General features: G+C 46.0%; 2 protein-coding genes across 5 annotated transcripts; one reads left to right on the forward strand and one right to left on the reverse strand.

Annotated features, from left to right (window-relative positions):
- Window positions 1-569: 569 nt before the first annotated feature.
- LOC307239652 (schwannomin-interacting protein 1) lies at window positions 570-11260 on the reverse strand. Of its 4 annotated transcripts, none has more exons than XR_013844482.1 (7): window positions 11135-11260; window positions 9682-9950; window positions 7887-8023; window positions 5801-5882; window positions 4953-5066; window positions 4376-4486; window positions 570-3046 (listed from the first exon to the last, which is right to left on the reverse strand). XR_013844482.1 is itself a non-coding variant. In XM_080013156.1 (7 exons), exons 1-7 carry the CDS (start codon window positions 11142-11144, stop codon window positions 2952-2954), a joined length of 825 nt encoding a protein of 274 aa, XP_079869282.1. In that variant the 5' UTR covers window positions 11145-11260; the 3' UTR covers window positions 570-2951. The 4 variants fall into 4 exon arrangements, 2 of the variants coding, with proteins under 2 accessions (XP_079869282.1, XP_079869283.1); XM_080013156.1 differs by having other exon boundaries at window positions 4376-4493; XM_080013157.1 differs by lacking the exon at window positions 570-3046 and adding an exon at window positions 3847-3935 and having other exon boundaries at window positions 4376-4493.
- A 1778-nt stretch (window positions 11261-13038) lies between these two features.
- LOC307240027 (P2R1A-PPP2R2A-interacting phosphatase regulator 1) lies at window positions 13039-20311 on the forward strand (the record flags this gene model as incomplete). Its single annotated transcript, XM_080013602.1, has 8 exons — window positions 13039-13139; window positions 16296-16380; window positions 17175-17218; window positions 17400-17457; window positions 18923-18987; window positions 19129-19184; window positions 19783-19867; window positions 20182-20311. The coding sequence occupies 8 exons, from the start codon at window positions 13039-13041 to the stop codon at window positions 20309-20311; spliced, it is 624 nt and encodes a 207-aa protein (XP_079869728.1).
- Window positions 20312-21084: the final 773 nt, after the last annotated feature.

Raw genomic sequence — 21084 nt, forward strand, 5'->3', positions numbered from 1 at the left:
GCGTCTCAGAGGGATATTCATCACACGATGATATCGGATTACAACATACAGTATATGATTTCTGATAACCAATCCAGTCGTTTTTGGACAATATCAGCCCCGATACCGAAAAGCGGATCAGTGCATCCCTATCTCCAATTACTAGTCTTGAACTACTCCAAGCAATTGTAAAATAATTCTCTAAATAACGCTCACAGGTTAGTACAAACGACCTCCCGTGGTCCACTCTGAGTCACTCACCCGATGCTCTTCCGGTCAAAATATCTTCGGTCCTCTCTCTTCTGGGTGTCGGTCACCGTTCGGCCCTGTTGCTCGGTTCCTCTCGTTCTCTATTCGCTATCTTTCCATCCTCTCTCCACGGTCGGGATTGGCAGCTTCACTTAGAGCTTGGCTGGTCGCCAGGGGGGCTGGCAGCACAGACACGCGCTGGCCTCGGGTCGGCCCACAAAGAGATGTTTATTCGATGTTTATTTAATGGCGCTGCCGTGTGTGCTCAAGAATCATAACACAATCAGAGGTCACACGGTGCGCAGGTAGCAGTGGCATGAATAAACACGGCGGCCGCAGGGCAAATTTAATAACCGCGTGACGTTTATTGGATACAAAATACTTTGGGAAGAAGGTAAATATTAGAAATACACCGGACCTTTTAGCCACTCTAAAGCTTTTAACGGTACATCGTTGGTCAATTAATATGCCATCGATTCTCTAATAATGGAACCGGAAGAGTCGTGAGAAGGAACGGCGGTACACACAACGATTGATTTTACATTGTAGTTACACATGTCATTCATTAAAAAATACAATCTATATCACACATTTTCAGTACAAGGGGTTGGCAATGCCAATTAACCCATTGTCCTCCACTATGGGGAGACAATATTCTTCACGCTGCGAGAACCTTCAAGGACAAGGTTCAAGGACTAAGTTCCCGTTTTTGATGTGTCGAAAATATCTGAATATGAAAATGTGAAAAAAAACAATCCCTTCTTTGTGTGATCCTTGCACGAAGCATAAGGGCTGAGCATCAAATTTGCTTTTATTGGTCCATTGCTTAAAAAGCAGGCTTTGTCCTCGTGCCTCACTGTCGCAAGTAAATATTTAAAAAAAAAGCCTTTAACCTGAAAGGACCAACCGGAGTGGACAACGTGATCCCTGAATATTGTAGGACAAGGCCTTCACTCTCCACCACCCAGAGTAAAGGTCTCATTGATCTCTTTTTCCCCCATTTAACTTACCTTTGATTCCTTTGATGTCATTTTCTGACTGGTGAACAAAGAAACTGGAAGAGTAGCCAAGCATAGCGTCTTAGGTAGAGCTTGGCAAGACTACACAACACTGCCACTGTTAGAGGTTCAATTCCCTTTGTTGCTCAATGGTTAAAGTAAGGCACCAAAACTGCAATGGTTAGAGGCTCCATTCCCTTTGTAGCTTAATGGGAAGAGTAATGCCCCTTTTCCACTGCACAAAAATCCTCCAACACCCGCTAACATATGGCTTTTGTCTTTAGTGGGAAAGGTTACAATCTGCACTCATTCCCGGGACAATGACTCTGCAGTAGTCATGGTATTTATCGGCTCCAGCTCCGATCGCGTTTTCCGGCGCAATACTATAATGCTCATTGACGTTCCGGACATTGGCACATAAATGGACAGGAATGTCCGTGTATCATGCAACCTTTCATATCTGATTTAGAATCCAAAATCAGAATCAGAAGTTATTGACTGTTGATGAAGTTGATTCCCGTATGCGGGACCATGAAATGTTTTGAGTGTGGGGACCCCTCTGTGGGAACCACTTCGACCGGCGAACCCCCACGCTCCCCGGCGGGCTCTGAGCCACTCCAGCACTGTCCCTGGCACAGTCACACTGGAAACATGACACGTCCCTTTTCCGGTGCATTCGTGACATTGAACGTGACACGCAAGAAAAAAAAAGAAAGGCATACTCGTCTACTGGCAATGGGTAAGGAGCCAACCCCCTATATTTTTGCGGGTCTACCCGCATATGCGCGCTTATTTTGGTGTAAAAACGGTATTAGGCACTAAAACTGCCATGGTTAGAGGTTCCATTACCTTTGTAGCTCAGTGGTAATAGTAAGGCACTTAAGCTGCAATGGTTGCAGGTTCCATTCCCAAGTGTAACTACAACAAACCACCTGTTTTATGTGTAGCTCAATAGTTAGAGAATGGCAAAGCAGCTGGATGGGTCTTAAGTTCCACTGAGTAAGTCGCGCTGAATGTTGATGCAGTCACTTGTAAGGCACTGTGAATACTCCATGCATCGTGCTAAAGTCTATGAGCAATTTTAGTGGATTGTATTAAAAATGCAGTGATTTATGTGAGTTAATTTCTTGCTAACTTGTGCAAAATATGTCTGGATACAGTATCCAGGAAGCCAAGGTGTCCACAGCAAGCTCAGCCAGAGAGAGACAGCAGCGGTACCCACAGTCAGAATCTGAACCAGGTTCTAACGGTCGAGGCTCTCCTTCTGCCAGCAGGGCAGCTTTGTCTTTGTGTCACTTCCTTTTTCGTCCTATCATTTCCTCTGAGTCTGTCCAGGTCAAGATTGGTTGACAGCCTGTGTGTCAGGAAAGGTCACTTCTTGAATCCAGGATTACCGCCCCGTTCTCCCGAGCTGAATATTCAGGTCGCTCCCCATTTACCAGTGTCCAGACAATGTACGTGCCCCCTCCCAAAGCGTGGATGTTGTCGCCAATATCAGGGCTGGATCAAGATCAAGGCCAATAAAATGTAACCCTGAAGTTCTGATTTGCAGAACTTGACAACTAACTGCTGGGCTGACCAGAAACCACAATTTCCGCAGGACCAACTGGGTGCTGCTTCCTGCCCGGTCTCAGTAGTGGGTGAACCCTCCGCAGTGTTAGGGTCAGGATAACATGCTGGGTGGTCAACATGGCTGTCTGCGGCTGACGCTGTGTGTTTGCAGCGTTAGGTCAGGTCCTGTACATCCAGGAGCATGGCGTCCTGCTTGGTCCTCAGCTGGTCCCGCACCAGCAGGTCGGACACCAGCTCCGAGCTCAGCTCTGAAGGAGGAGCAAAAGTCCAGGCAGAGTCAAGGAATGAAAATAGGAACATTTCCATCTTTGCAGGTAATACAATCTAAAACCTCAAAATATCAAAACCTGATTTGTCCATTAAAACAAATTAAGAAAATGTCCACCTGATAAGAATATAAAAAAACCCAACATTTTTTTAAGTGCTCTACTAAGTTTTACCTGTAATCTACTGTGTGTGTGTACGTGGACATGTATGTGTGTACGTGTGTGTGTGTGTATGCTTTGTGTGTGTATACTGTATGTGTGTGTGTTATACTCTACGTGTATACTCTATGTGTGTGTGTGTGTGTGTGTGTGTGTTATACTCTACGTGTATACTCTATGTGTGTGTGTGTGTGTGTTATACTGTATGTGTATGTGTGTGTATGCTTTGTGTGTGTATACTGTATGTGTGTGTGTTATACTCTACGTGTATACTGTATGTGTGTGTGTGTGTGTGTGTGTGTGTGAGTGTGTGTGTGTTATACTGTATGTGTATGTGTGTGTGTGTATGCTTTGTGTGTGTATACTGTATGTGTGTGTGTGTGTGTATGTGAGAGTGTGTGTGTGTGTGTTATACTGTGTGTGTGTGTGTGTGTATGCTTTGTGTGTGTATACTGTATGTATGTGTGTATGTGTGTTATACTGTATGTGTGGGTGTGGATGCTTTGTGTGTGTATACTGTATGTGTGTGTGTGTGTGTGTGTGTGTAGGTCTACATGCATGTGTTTTTGGGGGCGAGCGAATGTCTGTTTGTGTGTGTGACTAAATAGTTGTTTCTTTGTGTGTGTTTGTGTGAATTGCCTCCTTCACACAGAATACGTAACTGCATCCGACAGTCGGATCCTCCCCGTCGTGGCCGCCACGTGAACGGCATCTGAGGTTTTGCATCATTATTATGTCAGGGAAAATGGCAGAGCTAGTTTTTTGATAATTAAAAATGTTCTTTATATGGCGTTGAAAAATACATTATAATTACACACAATTCACACCAACGTTTATAACGTCATTATTTCAAATAAGTGAATTATTTTCTTAGTTTTAAGCCCAATTCCAATAAAAAACTCGACTGACGTAAATTCCTGTCATAGTGTCGGACCGAAACTTGTCGCATGAGTTGGAAAAGTTGAACGCATCCGCATTCCACAACACACAGCTTTTTGTGTCGGAATCCGACTCTCCATCGCAATGAATGGACTTGCGGTTTGTTTTTGTCGTTTGTCAGATTCGGTGTGAATCTGGCTTCAGACTGTGTGTGTGTGTGTGTGTGTGTGTGTGTGTGTGTGTGTGTGTGTGTGTGTGTGTGTGGGCTTGTACCATGTATGTGTCGTTGGAGTGATTTCCTCAGGGCTCTGAGCTGCTTGATGGAACAGTTCCTCATTTCACAAAGTTCCAGATGCTTCCACTTGGTGACCACACAGCTGCCGGCTAGTCGCTAGCGCAGAAACACACACACACGCACGCACACACACACGCACGCACACACACACGTTGATATGTGTAAATGTGTATACAATTTCACAAACATCAATGTGCAGCACAAACAAATAATAAAATCTATATCATTTTATGAGAATTTTGGAGACCATAAACCATACATCATGAGCTTGACTCAAGATTTTTTGCAGCATTCTCTTGTCTTTTCTATGCCTTCTTCCTGATCACGCCCTTTCTTTCTTTCTTTCTTTCTTTCTTTCTTTCCTTCCATTCCTCACTCACACCCCCTCTCTTGGCAACTCCTCTGGCATTTCCTGTCCGGTATTTGTGCTCTCTCTTCCGTCTGTAGATGCGCTCTCTCTCTCTCTCTCTCTCTCTCTCTCTCTCTCTCTCTCTCTCTCTCTCTCTCCCCCATCTCTCTCTCTCTCTCCCTCCCTCCAGCAGACGTGAAGCTCACCTCCTTCTCTCTTTGTTCTGCCAACACCTTGTCTCTCAGTGTTCTGAGCGTGATCGCCACTTCCTCCTTCAACCCGGAGGCGTGGGAACCATTGCTGCCCGTCCTTGTGGCAACCTGAAAAGAGACAACCTCCATGAAGACGGTTTGGGAACGTGCGGCCCCCTCGTGATGAGTCAAATGGGGCGCAGCTCATGGAGTTGGTTCTGTCAGACAACTTGCCGGCGCCACATGCTTCCACGCCCTAATGGGCCGGCCTATTTCAGACAGTCCCTGCTGCGCTGCCTGCTTTGCTGCCTGCACCTCCCGAGCATCCACCTGTTGGGCTCTACTCTTCTATCCAGTGGGTGGATTCAAGCTCATCACTACTATATTTGGAACTCATTAAGTATGCCTATGTCTGCCGTACGCATCACCGGGAATGATGAGCAGTGGAGTCCAGACGCACAACTCAAACGATGCAAAATAAATAATGATCATTTTAAAGAGTTGTCTGTCATAACTGAAGTTTATCCGTACAAACAACTTTTACAGTCTCGAGAGAGATAAGCAATATGGAGGAACATTCAGGGCATTTCACGCTCTATCTTTATACTACAGTATCTTCTTATGGATTGAAAACCCTGTGTTAAAGAGTCAGGGTTTAAGCAGCCATGCATGGAGCGTTTTTTTTCTTTCAAATTCAGAAACTGAGGAACACAAATACATGATCTAAAATAAAAACACAGTTTTTTTTCCTGCTTTGTTTGGAGAAATTTGAGGAGAATTTTATGGAACCCCTGACCACAAACCCTCAAACACAGTAAAAGAGAAACCCCACATAAAAACAAAAACAGAATTCAGAATCTGACCTTTTTGTTGAACCCCTCCTCTTCCTCTTCACTTTCACTGTTGTTGATGAAGCACAGCTGTAGATTTTTGTGGTTGTGAGACCTGTTTGCACAAGGGAGAACGCATGAGATCACTGGAACATGGATCTGTGTGTTGGTTATATGAGTCACGATTCAATATATTGTCATTAAAGGGGACCTAATATGGAAAACTCACTTTTTCAGTGCTTGTGCACATACATTTGGGTCTCTGATGGGCCTACTAACACACAAACTGTGAAAATAAGACAACCCAGTCAGCCTTTTTTAGCAGCCTTTGTCAGAAAAAGTGATTCAACAAGCCATTCAGATTTGTGTCTCCTTCCTACGTCACTTAGAACCGCCCTCCATCTGAATAACTCCACCCACGGCTGGATAACTAACTACCAACTACCAACTACCAACCTGCCGGACAACCTAAACATGGGAACTGCTCTGTTTGCTGCACAAACTAGCACAAAACTTTATTAATACCGACTGTCCATGAGAAAACTGCAGACGAGGGAAATGTAAGTATTTAGAAAATAAATAATTGTGCTGTGTGTTTCTTACAAAAAAAGTATGCGGTAGGTTGACTGTAGGCTGCGCCGCACAATCAGCTACGCGTTTATCCAAACAAAACCATCTATTAATTTTATCTTCTGACGTTTCCTAATCGCATGAAACAAAAAAGCCCCGTGCGGTGCAACTGCCTAACCCTTGCCTTGCGAAAGTTGGAACAAACTTTTTAACAACACCTTGTAGATCTAATATGAGTGAATATTCAGCAACTGGATTTCTTATTCCTCGCCTCAAACTTACAACAGAACACTACTACTTATGCTCAAACACCATTGGCTCACAGAACTAGGGGCCTCAGGAGGGAGGCGACCCACACTGAAACAGCACGTCAGGAACAGGGTTTTGACTCATGTTAGAATGGCTAGAATGCATAATCTGAGAGGTATTTTCAGCAAAAAACTTCAAAGACATGATTTGGGGACCTCAGAGACCTATATTAACTTGTTGGAAAGGTCATTATAGGTTCCCTTTAAAATAATATCTATCTATCTATGTATCTATCTATCTGTCTATCTATCCATCCGTACGGATCAGCCACAACATTTAAACCACCGCTAATAACACTAATATTGTGTAGCTTCCCCTCGTGTCCTCAAAACAGCTGTGAGGTGGAGGCATGGACTCCTCCAGACTCTGAAGGTGTCCTGTGGTATCTGGCACCAAGACATTAGCAGCAGATCCTTTAAGTCCTGGAAGTTGGAGGTGGGGCCCCCATGGCTTGTTGTTCCAGCACATCCCACAGATGCTCCATCGGATCGGACCCTAACCCCACCCATCCACATGATGTAGAAGAAAAGGTGATTCATCAGACCAGGCCACATTCTTCCATTGCTCCATGGTCCAGTTGTGACGCTCACATGTCCATTGTAGGTGCTTTCAGGGGTGGACAGGGGTCAGCATGGACACTCTGACCGGTCTGCGGATACCCAGCCCCATATGCAGCAAGCTGCCATGCACTGTGTGTTCTGACACCTTTCCAGCATGAAAACTTTCACCACTTTGTGCTACAGTCGCTCTTCTTTTGGATTGGACCAGACGGGCTGGACTCTGCTCCCCACGTGCATCAATGAGCCTTGGGCCCCATGACCCTGTCGCCGGTTCACCGGTCGTCCTTCTTTGAAGCACTTTTGGTCGGTAGTAACCACTGCATTGCAGGAACAGCCCACAAGACCTGTGCTTGTGGAGATGCTCTGACCCAGTCGTCCAGCATCACAATGTGCTCCTTGTCAAAGTGGCTCAGATCCTTACGCTGCTTCAACACATCAACTTCAACAATTGACTGTTCACTTGCTGCCTAATATATCCCAGCCTTGACAGGTGTCATTGGAACGAGTTGATCAATGTTATTCACTTCACCTGTCAGTGGTTTTAATATTGTGGCTGATTGGTGTATCTATCCATCCATCCATCCATCCATCCATCTCTTTGAAAATACTCCTATTGCTATAGACAGAATTCTGCAGTGTGCATGAACGGCTCGATTGTTGTAAATTATTTTGTCCATCACCTCGACGTGACGACGGCGACTCTGCATCGCAACGTGTCTTCCCCCTCTTCGTCGCAGGGTGCTCTCCACAAATCCCCGCGACACTCCTCCTGTCTTCCTCTTCCCGACACCGACCAGAGCTCCATCACTTTCCTGCCCTGAAAATACAGGTTTCACAGACACAGATTAGGCCTAATCTTAGACTAAATAAAACTTTTAATCTGGGCAAGCTGAAATGGCCTTTCTCAGTCATGGTTTAAAATATTCTTAATCTTAACAATAGAGAAAATGGATTATCTGGACTAAGACCAGCACCAAAACCAGACAGAAGCAGCCGAGTAGTCCTTCATTACCTTAGTCTAGGACTTCCTAATCTAGAACAAATAAATTTTAAATCAAGTAACTGTGGCAGTTTCAGGGCCCTCTGGTACAGAGACACAGAAGATGAGGTTGAAAATACAAGTTTATTGTGGAGAGGGGGCTTGATAGAACAAGCCCTGGAGCAGATGGACACAGGTCATGACAATGGCTCCTGTCCTGCGTGTATGTGTGTGGGGATAGGGGTTACCTGTGGGGTACCTGTTGCTCGTTAGACCAACCAATGAGCAACAGGTGTACATGCACACTGATCCTGGGCCTAATTACCTAGACCCAGGACAGGTGTGGCTACTCAAACCACACCATCCCCACACCACATACTCCCAACACCAAACGGAGGACAGGGAGAATCCCTGGCCGAAGCCTACTACCTCCCAAGCAGAGAGACCTGGACTCTGACACAGGGTTCCCATACCTAAAAATACAGACTGACGCAGAGTTCCTATACTTTAAATAAATGAACACTGGACTCTGAAACAGGGTTCCCATACCTTGAACCAACAAAAAAGTCCAACAAAACATAACTTCCAGGGGACCTGGTTCCCCGGAACAGCACGGTCCACCGGCGACCCTCCCCCAGGGCCACAATGCAGAATCCCCTTCCTTCCTTCTGGGGCGTGGGGCCTCGAGCTGCTGTGTTGGCTGGTGGAGGTGTAGCCGGGATTGGCTGATGCAGGGGCTGCTGGATGGTCAAGGCGGTGGCTGCTGGGTGGAGGAGCTAGCTGCAGGGAGTTACCCGTGGTGGTTGCTGCGGCTGCGTCTACCCCGGTCCTTGCCGGACCCCCTGTGTGCTGCTTCTGCCAGTCGGGAGAGGGTTGGTGCTGGGGCCGCCCGTTGACCTGCTGGTGGCTCCAGGGCGTCTTCGGACGGCCCCTCTGCGTCCCTTCCCCGTGCTGGAGAGTCCCTGTTCAGGTGCCACTGTGGCAGTTTCTGGGCCCTCTGGCACAGAGACACAGACGACGGGGTTGAAACCACAAGTTTATTTTGGAGAGGGGGCTTGATAGAACAAGCCACGGAGCAGATGGTCAGCATGTCATGACAATGGCTCCTCTCCTGGTTGTGTGTGGGGATGGGGGTTTTACCTGTTGCTTGTTAGACCAACCAACGAGCAACAGGTGTACAGCCACCCTGATTTGATTCATTAGGGCCATTGTGGTCGAAAAAATTTTGTTGATGATTGTTACTCGAATAATTGCTTAATCGTCTTTTCATTTCATTTCATCCCACTATCACAGAGTAAGTCTTTAACAGAGTAATAATACACATCCACCTTATGAAGATGAGGCATATATTGACATCAGAACGTTGGAACATGAAAATTGGGTACGCAGTTAATTTGCCGCCTGCTGATTTCACCACTCGCGACTTATAATCCGCAACCTTGACCCATTGCAGCATTTCAAACATGGGCTTTAAAACCCTGGGTTGCATGGCTGACCTCTGCTTTTTCCCTCCTCTCCCGTTCCCGCTTTTCCAGCTCAGCTATCCGCAGGCTGAGGTCCTCCCAGTGCATGATGGGAAGGTGGTCCTGGATGGTGGAAAGGCCCGCAGAAGAGGACGAAGAAGAAGACGTCTGACGCCGGAGCTCATTCGATCCCTCCTTCTCCTCCTCCTCCTCCACCACCTTTTTGGCGGGATGATGATCGTCACCATCTTTCTCCTCTGTTGTCTCTTTCTCTGCTGGCCCGCCCTCCATTGTCCTCTCTTCTTTTTTTGGTGGGGGAGCAAAACAAATCTTGTGAGTAAAGGACATCAGTGTTGATTTCCATATTCTGTAATGTGAGATAGTTTGCAGTTGTCATCTGGTTTATATGTACAGTATGTGCGTGCACATCAGACTCACAATTATATTCCGCTTTATTCCACCAGGTAATTTACATATACCCGTGAGATTTGGTGCACTTCACTAAAGCCACTACAGACAATTAGCATAAAAAAAAAGCTTAACAGTCCGAAAAAATGAATGATGGGAATAAATAGAATAATAAAATAAAATAGAATAAAAAGTAAAGTAAAAAAATATATCAATGAATACAAATTGTCAAATATATAAAAATAGCCAATTTTTTAAATATTACAGAACAGAAATAGTGAGATATATAAAAATGTACAGAACATATAAAATGCAATACTATATGGTTTAATAATGGGACATTCAATTTTTTTTCTGGACAAATGAAGTCCCCTCATAATCCAAATGTATATTTTTTCAACATTTATAGGTCATTTAACAGTGTTTTATACTACAATGTAATAGCAAATTATATATATAATCTCATGATTTCAATATGTTAAGTGCCGTGTTATGACTCTATAAACCATCTGTGTGTGTGTCTGTCTTTCTGGTACAAGGTACTGTATATAACAAGTCGGAATTATTTATCAAATCCATTCAGTTCAATGCAATATACAAATAAACCTGACTGTAAGCTCATACATTTACATAGTCTAGGAATTTGTTATGGTGAAGTTCTCTGTAGACAATTATCATAAAAAAAGCTCAACAGTATGAAAAACAATGGGGAATAAAAATATTAATCAAATAAAATAGAATAAAAAGTGAAAAAGTATACATATATTTTTTTCAGATATATACAAAAGATAGAAACCGAAAATAGTCAGATGTATACAAATATACAGAATATGAAAAATGCAATACTATGTGCTAGGATAAATTATTTTTTATGGTACATAGGGAAGCCTATACATCATGAATATGAATGATCACTGGGCACTAGCTAGTTTATTACAGAGTTATTGAGGTGTCATAAAGGTGTGACTGGTGTTGATACAGCACCAGTGGCATGACGCTGTGGAGGCAAAGCTACGACGATACGTCACACGTCAACCTGCGACCAAGACGAACGTTAAGAGTCTTTCAAGGGTCTTACTCAGTCGCATCCGTGTGGATCAGTTGCCCGCTCCCCCGCAGTCCTCGCCGGGAAGGTTGCGTGCCAAGGCCATTTCCAAGTGGACTTGTAAACACCATGAGTAAGTACTCAGTGGGTATGGTCGTGGGGGAAACTCCCTCTGGAAAGCGCTCTTTCCGTCCCCTCCCTTCCCTCCCTCCCTCCCTCCCTCCCGGCCCAGTGAGACGCACCAGGAGCCGCTATAGTGTTATTATTATTGTCGTCATTATTATTATTATCGTCATTATCATTATTATTATTATTATTATGATGATTATGATGATTATGATGATTCATTCTTTGTATTGTGAGTTAGCGGGGAGGGCCGGGGGGTTGCTCTGCTCGGGGCAGGCGGGAGGAAGGGGTTAAGCGCGTCTCTGCGCGGTGTCCGATTTCACAATTTTTCGACGTGACGGCGATGGAAGCAGATGGAAGCAGATGGAAGCAGATCCTTCATCCGCACATTTCGACATCACCGCTGCGGCGCGGCACGTCCACCAACACCAACACCAACAGCAACAACAACAAAACAACAAAAACAAAACAGAAGATTGACCGACTGTCAAGTTTCCACTGCATCAGTTTACCCGTTCGCAGTTGAGGGTTCGAGACGCGCGGCCGCGCCGGGATGGAAGGAATGAGCGAAGGCAAATAAACGTCTCGACTTTTCACGGCCCCAAACTATTTATAAGCATGTTGACCGAGAGCAGCTGTGCCCCCCCCCCACTAATCTCAAAACAATATTTCAGATCAATAGAAATCAGTGCCCCCCCCAATAATATTTACAATAAAATTATATTAAATTATATAATAATAATGACAAATATAAAATATACGCAACATAAAAACTATAATATACAAAATGATATTATGTGGTACATCATTAATATTATCACCTACGAGGCTACTTCCTCTGTCATCATTCCAGCATAGTCCTGTGTTTTTCCGCCAGTATATGGAGCATGTTTTTATATCAAGATGGTTTTTACTGCTTTTTTTTTTATTTATTTTTTTTGAATGTATTGTTCATTTTCTCGACGATTAGGCTGTTGTTCCATCTTTGCTTCTTTAAATAACAACTAAAAGCAAAACGTTCAATCAAAACATATACATTCGAAACAGTACGCAACAGGGTATGTACAGTAACGGAATAATAGTAATAATAATAATCATAATGATGATGTACGTAGATGGAGTCAACGAACGAACGCACAGCGCATCTGCATTTTCTTCAGCGTCGTTCTCCGCTTCAGTATTTTCTCTTACGTCGGAGCTTCCATGACATCGACCTGGTCGAGATGTTGCACCAGTGTCGTGAGCGCAGCGTTCAGCGTTCACGCCTCTTGCGATGCGGCCCGTCGCGTTGTGTAATACCTCTTACGGCCAGACAGCGGCGCTGTTTTCACAGTTTGCCAAGTCCCTCTATTTGGTGAAGGACTATATTGTAAAATCTTTCAAATAGTTAATTTTTGATATTTTCCTTCGGCGTTTTGGGATTTGCGCGCCGCCGCCAAGTCCGGTATGGAAAGACTTCACCCGAGGGGCGTCTACACATGTCGGAGTAGTTGCGGAAAAGTCCGCCGCGCTGTTTTTCTCTGAGACGGAGTGTTTGCAGTTATCTGCACCGCGAACCCTAAAAGTCACTTTTGACATCCGCGTAAGAAAAAAGTTGACTAACGCCGTGAAGCCGCGACGCGCGGTCAACGTTTCGACGATTTGACCAAATAATAGCGAAAATGCGATAGACCGAGGGCAGCGGCGATATTCCCCCGCTGCAAGTGAGGCCTGCGGGTTCGGGCTTCCAGCGGGCTTGCGTCGAGCCCTACGCCGCCTTCGTTCGATCGCTGTCCCGCCACCGAGGCTGCCAGGCGCCGGGGAGCCCCGCAATGGAGCGGATGGAAGTGGACCAGTGCGCAGGCGCAACTGGCGGAGCTGGGGGCGGGGCCCTCCGGCGGTCAAACAGCGCCCCCATGATCTCCAGTGTCAGGTCAGTGGTATTACACCTCGAGGCCAAGCCACGCAGCCATGAAAGACTGATTCACAACAATATCAAACACACTTTTGAAAAGGCTACAAGTGTCTCCGAGAACAGAACTCGGAAGGTTTACTTCCGAGTTTTTTAAATTTATATTTCTTGTATTTGTTTTCAATCAAACTGTTACTTAGGTTAGGACACAGGTTTCACAGTCCTACGTTCCTGCTCTTTTCGCTGCTGGTTTTCTGCTCTGACGTCGTTTTTCATTCAATCAAAAAACGTCTCCGGCCTGAGCGACGGGAAACACACGACGACGACGACGACGACGACAACGACGACGTGAACGTAGTAAGAAAACATGTGACGAGGACCTGGAAGAGGAGAGAGGGATGACGCCTCTCCCTCCCTGTCTCTCTCTCTGTCCCTGTCTGTCTCTTTCTCCCTCCCTGTCTCTCTCTCTCGTTCTCTCTCCCTGTCTGTCTCTCCCTCCATCCCTGTCTCTCTCTCGCTCTCCCTGTCTCTCCCTCCATCCCTGTCTCTCACTCTCTCTCTCTCTCTCTCTCTCTGTCTGTCTCCCTCCATCCCTGTCTCTCCCTCCATCCCTGTCTCTCTCTCTCTCTCTCTCTCTCTCTCTCTCCCTGTCTGTCTCTCCCTCCATCCCTGTCTCTCTCTCTCCCTGTCTGTCTCTCCCTCCATCCCTGTCTGTCTCTCCCTCCATCCCTGTCTCTCTCTCTCACTGTCTGTCTCTCCCTCCATCCCTGTCTCTCTCTCTCTCTCTTTCCTTCTTCCTTTCGCTGGGGGAAGCCAACAAGGACGGAGCAAGAGGGAGGAGCTAAAACTATTGGCCGTGCTTTCTGGGATGTGTAGTTCCTTCACTCTTAAAATACCAACGTTATGTACACAGTCTTGTACCTTTGCCTTTTTTTTTTTTTTTTCTCTCTCTCCCCAGAATCAAATGTTTTCTGCTCACGGTTCATCTCGCGGTGGTTGGCTTGGTTCCAGGATTAAAACTCTTTATGGAAGGGTTTTCTGAAACGTCAATGGAGTGAATGAACGGGGAACTCACTTCCGGGAACGGCGCCAGTTAAATATTCTAATATTTATAATATAAAAATGAAGCCATACGTACAGTGTATCATAAATAAACGCTGACATTTATATTCAGCCCAATTGTATCTATGAGTGAAATTCATAGTATCCAGCTTTTTTCAACAATTCTTTTGTCGAACAATCAACACCGATGTCGGCGGTTTGAATGGCTTAAAGGTGATGACCAGCTTCATAACATTGTCGTTCTTTACAAATTTAAGAAGCTACTTTAACGACGATGACAACTGCGTGATATTTGTGGCTGCAAATGGGTGTGTATCATTGATGGCAGCCCCCTACCCCCTCTTATTTTCACCAAATCCGAGCAGTGGCAAAATGTGGCCTGATAAATATGCTCACTGGTTTGCTGTTTTTGAAACAAAACGGAGCCGGCGGAGCGGCCCTCTTCTCTCGGCCGTTTCGAAAAAACGCCCCGCCCAAAAACGGGCTCGCACGCTGTGATCCCTCCCCGCTCAGGGAGCTTCGCAGGCACCTCTGCGTCGCCGCTGCGCCGGTGCCGTCGGCTGCACGGTGGAGCCGCCCACGTCCTGGACGTCCGTTACTATCGGTGACGGTTATAAAACAGCCTGCGATGACTTGTGGGCCGCTGTGGGCGTTGTACCGTGTGTTTCAAGCCGGATCATTTTTGTTTGGGAGAGGCCGTCAACACAGCAGCTGATGCGCTCGACATCCCACATCGTTCGGGCGACGACCGCCACGTGGGCGGCGTCTCAGGAGATTTCCACGGCGTGTGAATCCCTGGGACATTTTCGATGTGTCCACCAGTAGCGATGTTGTCAGCCTGAAGGTTGAAGGTGTTGGTGTGTGAAGGAGGCCCCTGCTCCACCGACTGGTCTGGCCTCCGTCAGGGCTGATTGTTGGACTGAGTTCTCTCCAGCGATCAGGAGGCCGAGGTTGACACCATGTCATTCTACCAGCAACAACAAGATCTCGCTGTTTGGGAAAGCGCGCGCCTAAGACAATGCTGCCTGATTGGCAAAAAAGAAAAAAGTCAGAATTATGAGAAAGGGTCATATTTGTGAGAAATAAAGTTACGATTGTGAGAAAAAAAGGTCAGAATTAAGCAAAATTTTTTCCTTTACATTTTACATTTTGTCATTTAGCGGACGCTTTTATCCAAAGCGACTTACAATTATTCAAACACCGACGGACGCAGCCATCAGGAGCAATGAGGGGTTAAGGGTCTTGCTCAAGGACACTACAGCATGCTAGCAGGAGCCTGGGATCGAACCAGCAACCTTTAGATCACTAGACCACCAGCTCTACCTCCTGAGCTACCACCCCCCTCCCACCCCCTTTTCCTTATGTGGAGGAAACGGGCTTCCATAGATACTAAAAACCCTGGTTTTCAAATAAAACTCTCCCAAATGACTCCGGCTCTGTGTGATTAAAAATTTGAGGTCATGGTTTTTTAAACGTCATTCATTTAGAGAACCAAGTTGTCACAACAAATATTTTTACAGAGTCACCCGTAAAGAGGCAAATCTTCAAAAAGGGCCGACTTTTCGGCACTATCGGACACTCCTGCCGAATCAGTGATGGAAAGATCGGCTGTTTTTGGAGATTCTGCCTTTTTTTTTACGAGAGACTCAGTTAAAAAGATTCAATGCGTTTTCTGGCTCTTTGTCCGTTTGATTCAGTCTGTTTAACGAGTCAGAGGAGTCGGCTCGGCTCCGGGTCGTGAATGGAATCCTCACAAAAATCATTTAATTCTGTCAACATTATTTATTTTGGAAGAATGTGCATCAGTCACTCACATTCAACATGAATTGAGCCAAATGCCCTCGGCTTTTTTTCCCCACAGTGACTTGTCGATTTAGAGTGGTTTAGATTCATGCTATGGTAGGTATGAGATCAGATCGTTCGGAATATTTCTGACCTAATTTGAAGAGAAACTTGAGATCACGCCTTCTGAGCATCAATCATTTATAATGCAAAGCTGTGTGTAACCAACCCTCCAAACCTCCAGTGTCTTACTGTACTGTGTGTGTGTGTGTGTGTGTGTGTGTGTGTGTGTGTGTGTGCTCGTGTGCGTGTGCGTGCGCGCGTGTTCGGCAGTGACGGCATGACGGTGTTCAGCCCTGTGAGCTCCGCCCGCTACAGACGCAGCAGCGTCTCCATCAACCCCAGCTGCCCTTCGCGGGTGAGGCAAGCGCGTCCCTGTGTGTGTGTTGTGTGTTGTGTGTTGTGTTGATGTGTGTTTTCATCTCACCAGGCCTGTATTCTGATTCCTGATGCCCTTTGTTTTCTGTGTGTGTGTGTGTGTGTGTGTGTGTGTGTGTGTGTGTGTGTGTGTGTGTGTGTGTGTGTGTGTGCGTGTGCGTGTGCGTGTGTGTGCGTGTTCTGGAATACCTTGAAGATAGTGTGTACCTTTTGTGCTGGAGTGCTTGAAATATGCTTGGGAAAGAAACGCCTGTGATGGTCCCCCAGGTTTTGATATTTAAATCCTAACGTAATAAAACTTTTTCCAGAATTGCTTTAACAAATAGATGATGCAGGAGAACGTCAATGTAATCCAGCATGGTCGGAACAGACAGAAATTATATATATATATATATATATTAATATAAATAATAGACAATGAGACTATATTAAAGACATTATACATTGAAAATGGATTATATTTGTTTTGCGGGAAGTCCTTGAAAATGAAAAAAACGGTGCCTAAAAAGTACTTGAAAGTCCTTGAATCTCATTTTGTAATGCCAGGAGGAACCCTGCTCCCGCCACCAAAAGGCACAACACTAATTGGTTCGCATGTTGTTGGTCGCTCTATAAGATCTTGAGCCACGTGACAACAGCCTAACCCTGCGGCTGACGTAATTCTGACAATGGAGCTGCGCTGGACACGCGCGTTGGAACGACTGCAAATGTTTACGATATCTGAAGGAGACGCGTGTTCACTGGACTTTTAAGATACTCGTGTGTCTCTCACAGGAGAGTATGGAGATGGCGCTGAGAGGAAGTCTGCAGAGACTGAGGTAAACACAAAAACACACCCTCAAGGCACTCGCTGAGCCTCTTTGACGCTTTTAAAGTGAAGTGAACTTACTTCTTCTGTCTGCCTCTCTCTCTCTCTCTCCTTCTACCTCTGTCTCTCTCTCTCCTTCTACCTGTCTCTCTCTCTCTCTCCTTCCACCTGTCTCTCTCTCTCTCTCTCAGTTCCTCCAGTTTGGTGCCGCTCCCCTCGGCCAGCCAGTGGCACCATCACACGTCGGGGGTAATTCCTCCTACAGACACGATCAGGGGCCAAGGAGTTCAAGTCAAATCAGTATTTCATTTATTTTACTGTTTTACGTTTAAAGGGGAAAGAAAAACAAAAACAAAAAAAAAACAACAGCGACAGAACATGGAACAAAAAGAGTTTGGGCCCAGGCCGGCGCTGCCGAAGCCGACAAACCACAGATCGTTTGAATGCTACGTCAGAGCGGGCGCCTCTTTCAGCCCCTGGGGGGACGGAGAAACAGAGCAAGGTCCTAGATGTTTGTGTTGCATTTTAAAACCCAGCCCATAATAACGTTTATAATGCCTCATTCAAACACACACACGGGCCATCTAAGACCAGGCCTGGATTGAAAAACCAAAACACTGTGTTAAAGTAGTTCAACTTGGACTACATTATAATAAAAAGCCAAAACAGAATTTCAAACCCTATTTCAGATTTGTGAAAGCTTTATTTGTGAAAACAAGAAAAAGGTGGATTTCAATGTATTTTATCCACGCGAGAGCAGTGACGCTCCGTGACCGGTCGACTAACGTAACTAAACTAACGGAAGTAAGTCAAAAATAAAAGTCTTAAAATGCAACACAGAATGTTCAAAAAAAACAGCTCGGGTCCCTGCTCTGTTTGTTTATCCATCACGGGGTCCTTGGGCTGACGAAGGTTGAAGACCCCTGCTCATTTAGTGTCCGCAACATGTCCACATCACGACACAGAGAAAACCCGACGACGAACGTGACATAAACTCCGTGAATCCACCGAGGCGGCTCAGGTGTGACAGCAGCAAGGACAGTGGCATCGACGAGGATAATGTCCATGCACCGTGCTGCGCGGCTGTGATCGCTAAAGCTGGAGAGACTTTTAAACTTTTAGTACAGACACGGCAAACCGGTCGAATGACTCATGAATTCAACCCGACTGTGCCGACCGCGCGTACAGTCGGCGGCTCCCCCACGGACGCACAAACGAGCGAGTTGAGGTTATGACGCCAGCGCTTGAGGGGCTCCGTGCGCACGGGGACCAAGACGGAGAAAAACAAAGATGCGTTTTCAACTGCAGTCAAAGCACAAAGGAATGAATAATATACCGCCGTATATTTCGCTGTATCGCATCTCGATACTTGACCTATTGCAAAATATACAGATTTGCGATATTATCCTAAAATCCCAAGTATGGTGATAATGTCGGGTCTTGGGATCATTAAAAAGAAAGAAGAAGAAGCGACCGCTCAGCACACATGGACGCGGACGTGTTGATGTGACAGCGGCGGTAGAATAACTTTGCTTCGCAAACCTTCGAGGCGTTCAAACGTGACGGGGAATCAGAAACGCTCAGTAAATAGACATGGCCACGGGCGTTTGGCGGAGGTGTGGCGACGTGCGTGTCTGCGTGCCGCCCGGAAACCTGTCGGCAGCTCCTGTCTGTCATGTCAAGTGGCCGTGTCGTCCTGCTTGGTTCCTCTCAGGTCTTCCAGTCGCAGGACGGTGGTGTCACTCCCAACTCCTCCCCCAGCCCCACCAGGAGGTTCAGGTACGTCTGACTCTGTGACGTTTCAAATCCCCTCACTCTTCACTCATTACTCATCTCATCACTAATACTAATACTAATACTAATACTAATACTGTTTTTTAATAAGACTCTTGTGCCTGTGTGTTGTATTTCCACCTGTAGACCAGTGATGAGTTCCACTGTGAGATGGCCCGTACTGACGCCACTGAAGCGGAAAGGTAATTTAAGTGTGTGTGTGTGTGTGTGTGTGTGTGTGTGTGTGTGTGTGTGTGTGTGTGTGTGTGTGTGTGTGTGTGTGTGTGTGTGTGTGTGTGCGTTAGGTCAGGGAAGTTGGATTATTTTTCCCCAAATCGGCGTGTTTTTGCGATGATTGGTGGACAGGGTCCTCACCAGCTCCTTGAGGCGCTCAGAAATTGAAGGAGGCCTCCTGGAATACCTTGAAAATAGCCCCTTTTGTGCCGAAGTGCTTGAAAAGCCCTTTGTGATCATCAAAAACCTGTGATATCCCCCCCCCCTGGTTTTGTTATTCAAGTCGTAATGTAATAAAAACTTTCCAGAATTGCTTTTACGACATAGACCTAATACAGCATGGATGGAAATAGAACCGTATAACAGATAATGACATTAATCGTAGGTATACTAATATAAATAGACAATGTTTATTATTTTATATATTATTTGTTTTATTTAATGTATTATTTGAAGTCCTTGAAAATGAAAAAATAGCGCCAAAAAAAAAAAGTACTTGAAAGTCCTTGAATTTCATTGCGTAAAACCAGAATGACTGTTTCTCTCCCGGTGAATGGTCTGTTTCAGGAGGGGCGGAGTCTGACGGTCCCCCCAAGAAGCTGTTTGTTGCCGGGGTGACTGACCCCGCCCACCTCAATAGCTACACTGTCAGGTAAATTTAAAGGCAAAACATAGATGACATAGGGTTCTCTCACATACACACACTTCACAAATGCATGTATACAAATAATGTGTGTAATCTCGGTTTCTGTGACTCTTTCCTTTCTCTTGCCCCCCCCCTTTTCTTTCCTTTCGCTCCGCCACACACCTCTTCATTCTTCCTCTTCCCCTCTGCCTTGTATGGCTCTGTGTTCCGCTCATTCGTCCTGGTTTTTGTTTTCTTCCTTGCTATTTCTTTGACCTCTCTCTTCTATTCTCTCTATTTCCCCTCCCTCCCTCCCTCCCACCCTCTGCCTCCGTCACCAGTGTGTCCCAGGCAGTTACCGATGCTCCGCTGGGAGGAGGCGTCACACTGTGCTCAACCCCTCACGGCAGCCCACTGGCCTCCCTCTCCCCCCCTCCCTCCTTCACCTCCCACCAGCACCCTGGACACTAACCCCCCCCCCCCCGTCCACCAGCGGGGACAGACATCAACCCGTTGCTGCGTGTTCACCGGCAACCCATCGTTTCGGAGGGCACGGGAGTAGATTTGCTACGACTGCGACGTAGGTCCCCCCGAAAACGACGGCTTTGATTCTGGCTGCTTGGTCGGGCGTGGCTGTCGCTGAAATACCGCTGGTGCTGTAAATACAGAGTTGGTTATGGAGATATTAGGGATGCACAATGTTGAATTATAATTTAAATACCGAGGTTCTGATTTGACTTATTATGCCTACTGGTCAGCGTGATCCTCGCTGTAAGTCTGGGGTCAATAGAACAAACTTATTCTCAACAACAGAATAAGTACACCCCCCATAGAGCCATCTAACATCTTCTATGTTGAAAAACCTTCACACACTTTTTATTTGGCCTCGTGTTGAACCAGTCACCAGTGTGATCGTATTTGAGCACATTATACCATCAGCACTGTGATTGCTTATGGGCTGAGTCAAAGCCTGGGGCTGAAGGATCCACCAACCACCACGTTTCAATGGCTGTGCTGCTGTAGTGCATCACCCAGAAGAGTCTTGGTGCTGAGAGCACAAAAACAACAACACTTCCTACAAAACGTTGGAAACACAGCTGCTGGAGCTGAACACCATCGCTTGGTGAAGTCTCCTCCTCCTCCTCGTGTGCATTGTGCCCTTCAATGATGCATTTGGAGGATCACCGCCGTTCATCCTCCAGGGTTCGTCCACCAGCCTTTCAAGTGTCTTTTTTTTTTTTCTT

Source organism: Zeus faber (assembly GCF_960531495.2).
Source record: "Zeus faber genome assembly, chromosome: 14".
Classification (NCBI taxonomy): domain Eukaryota; kingdom Metazoa; phylum Chordata; class Actinopteri; order Zeiformes; family Zeidae; genus Zeus; species Zeus faber.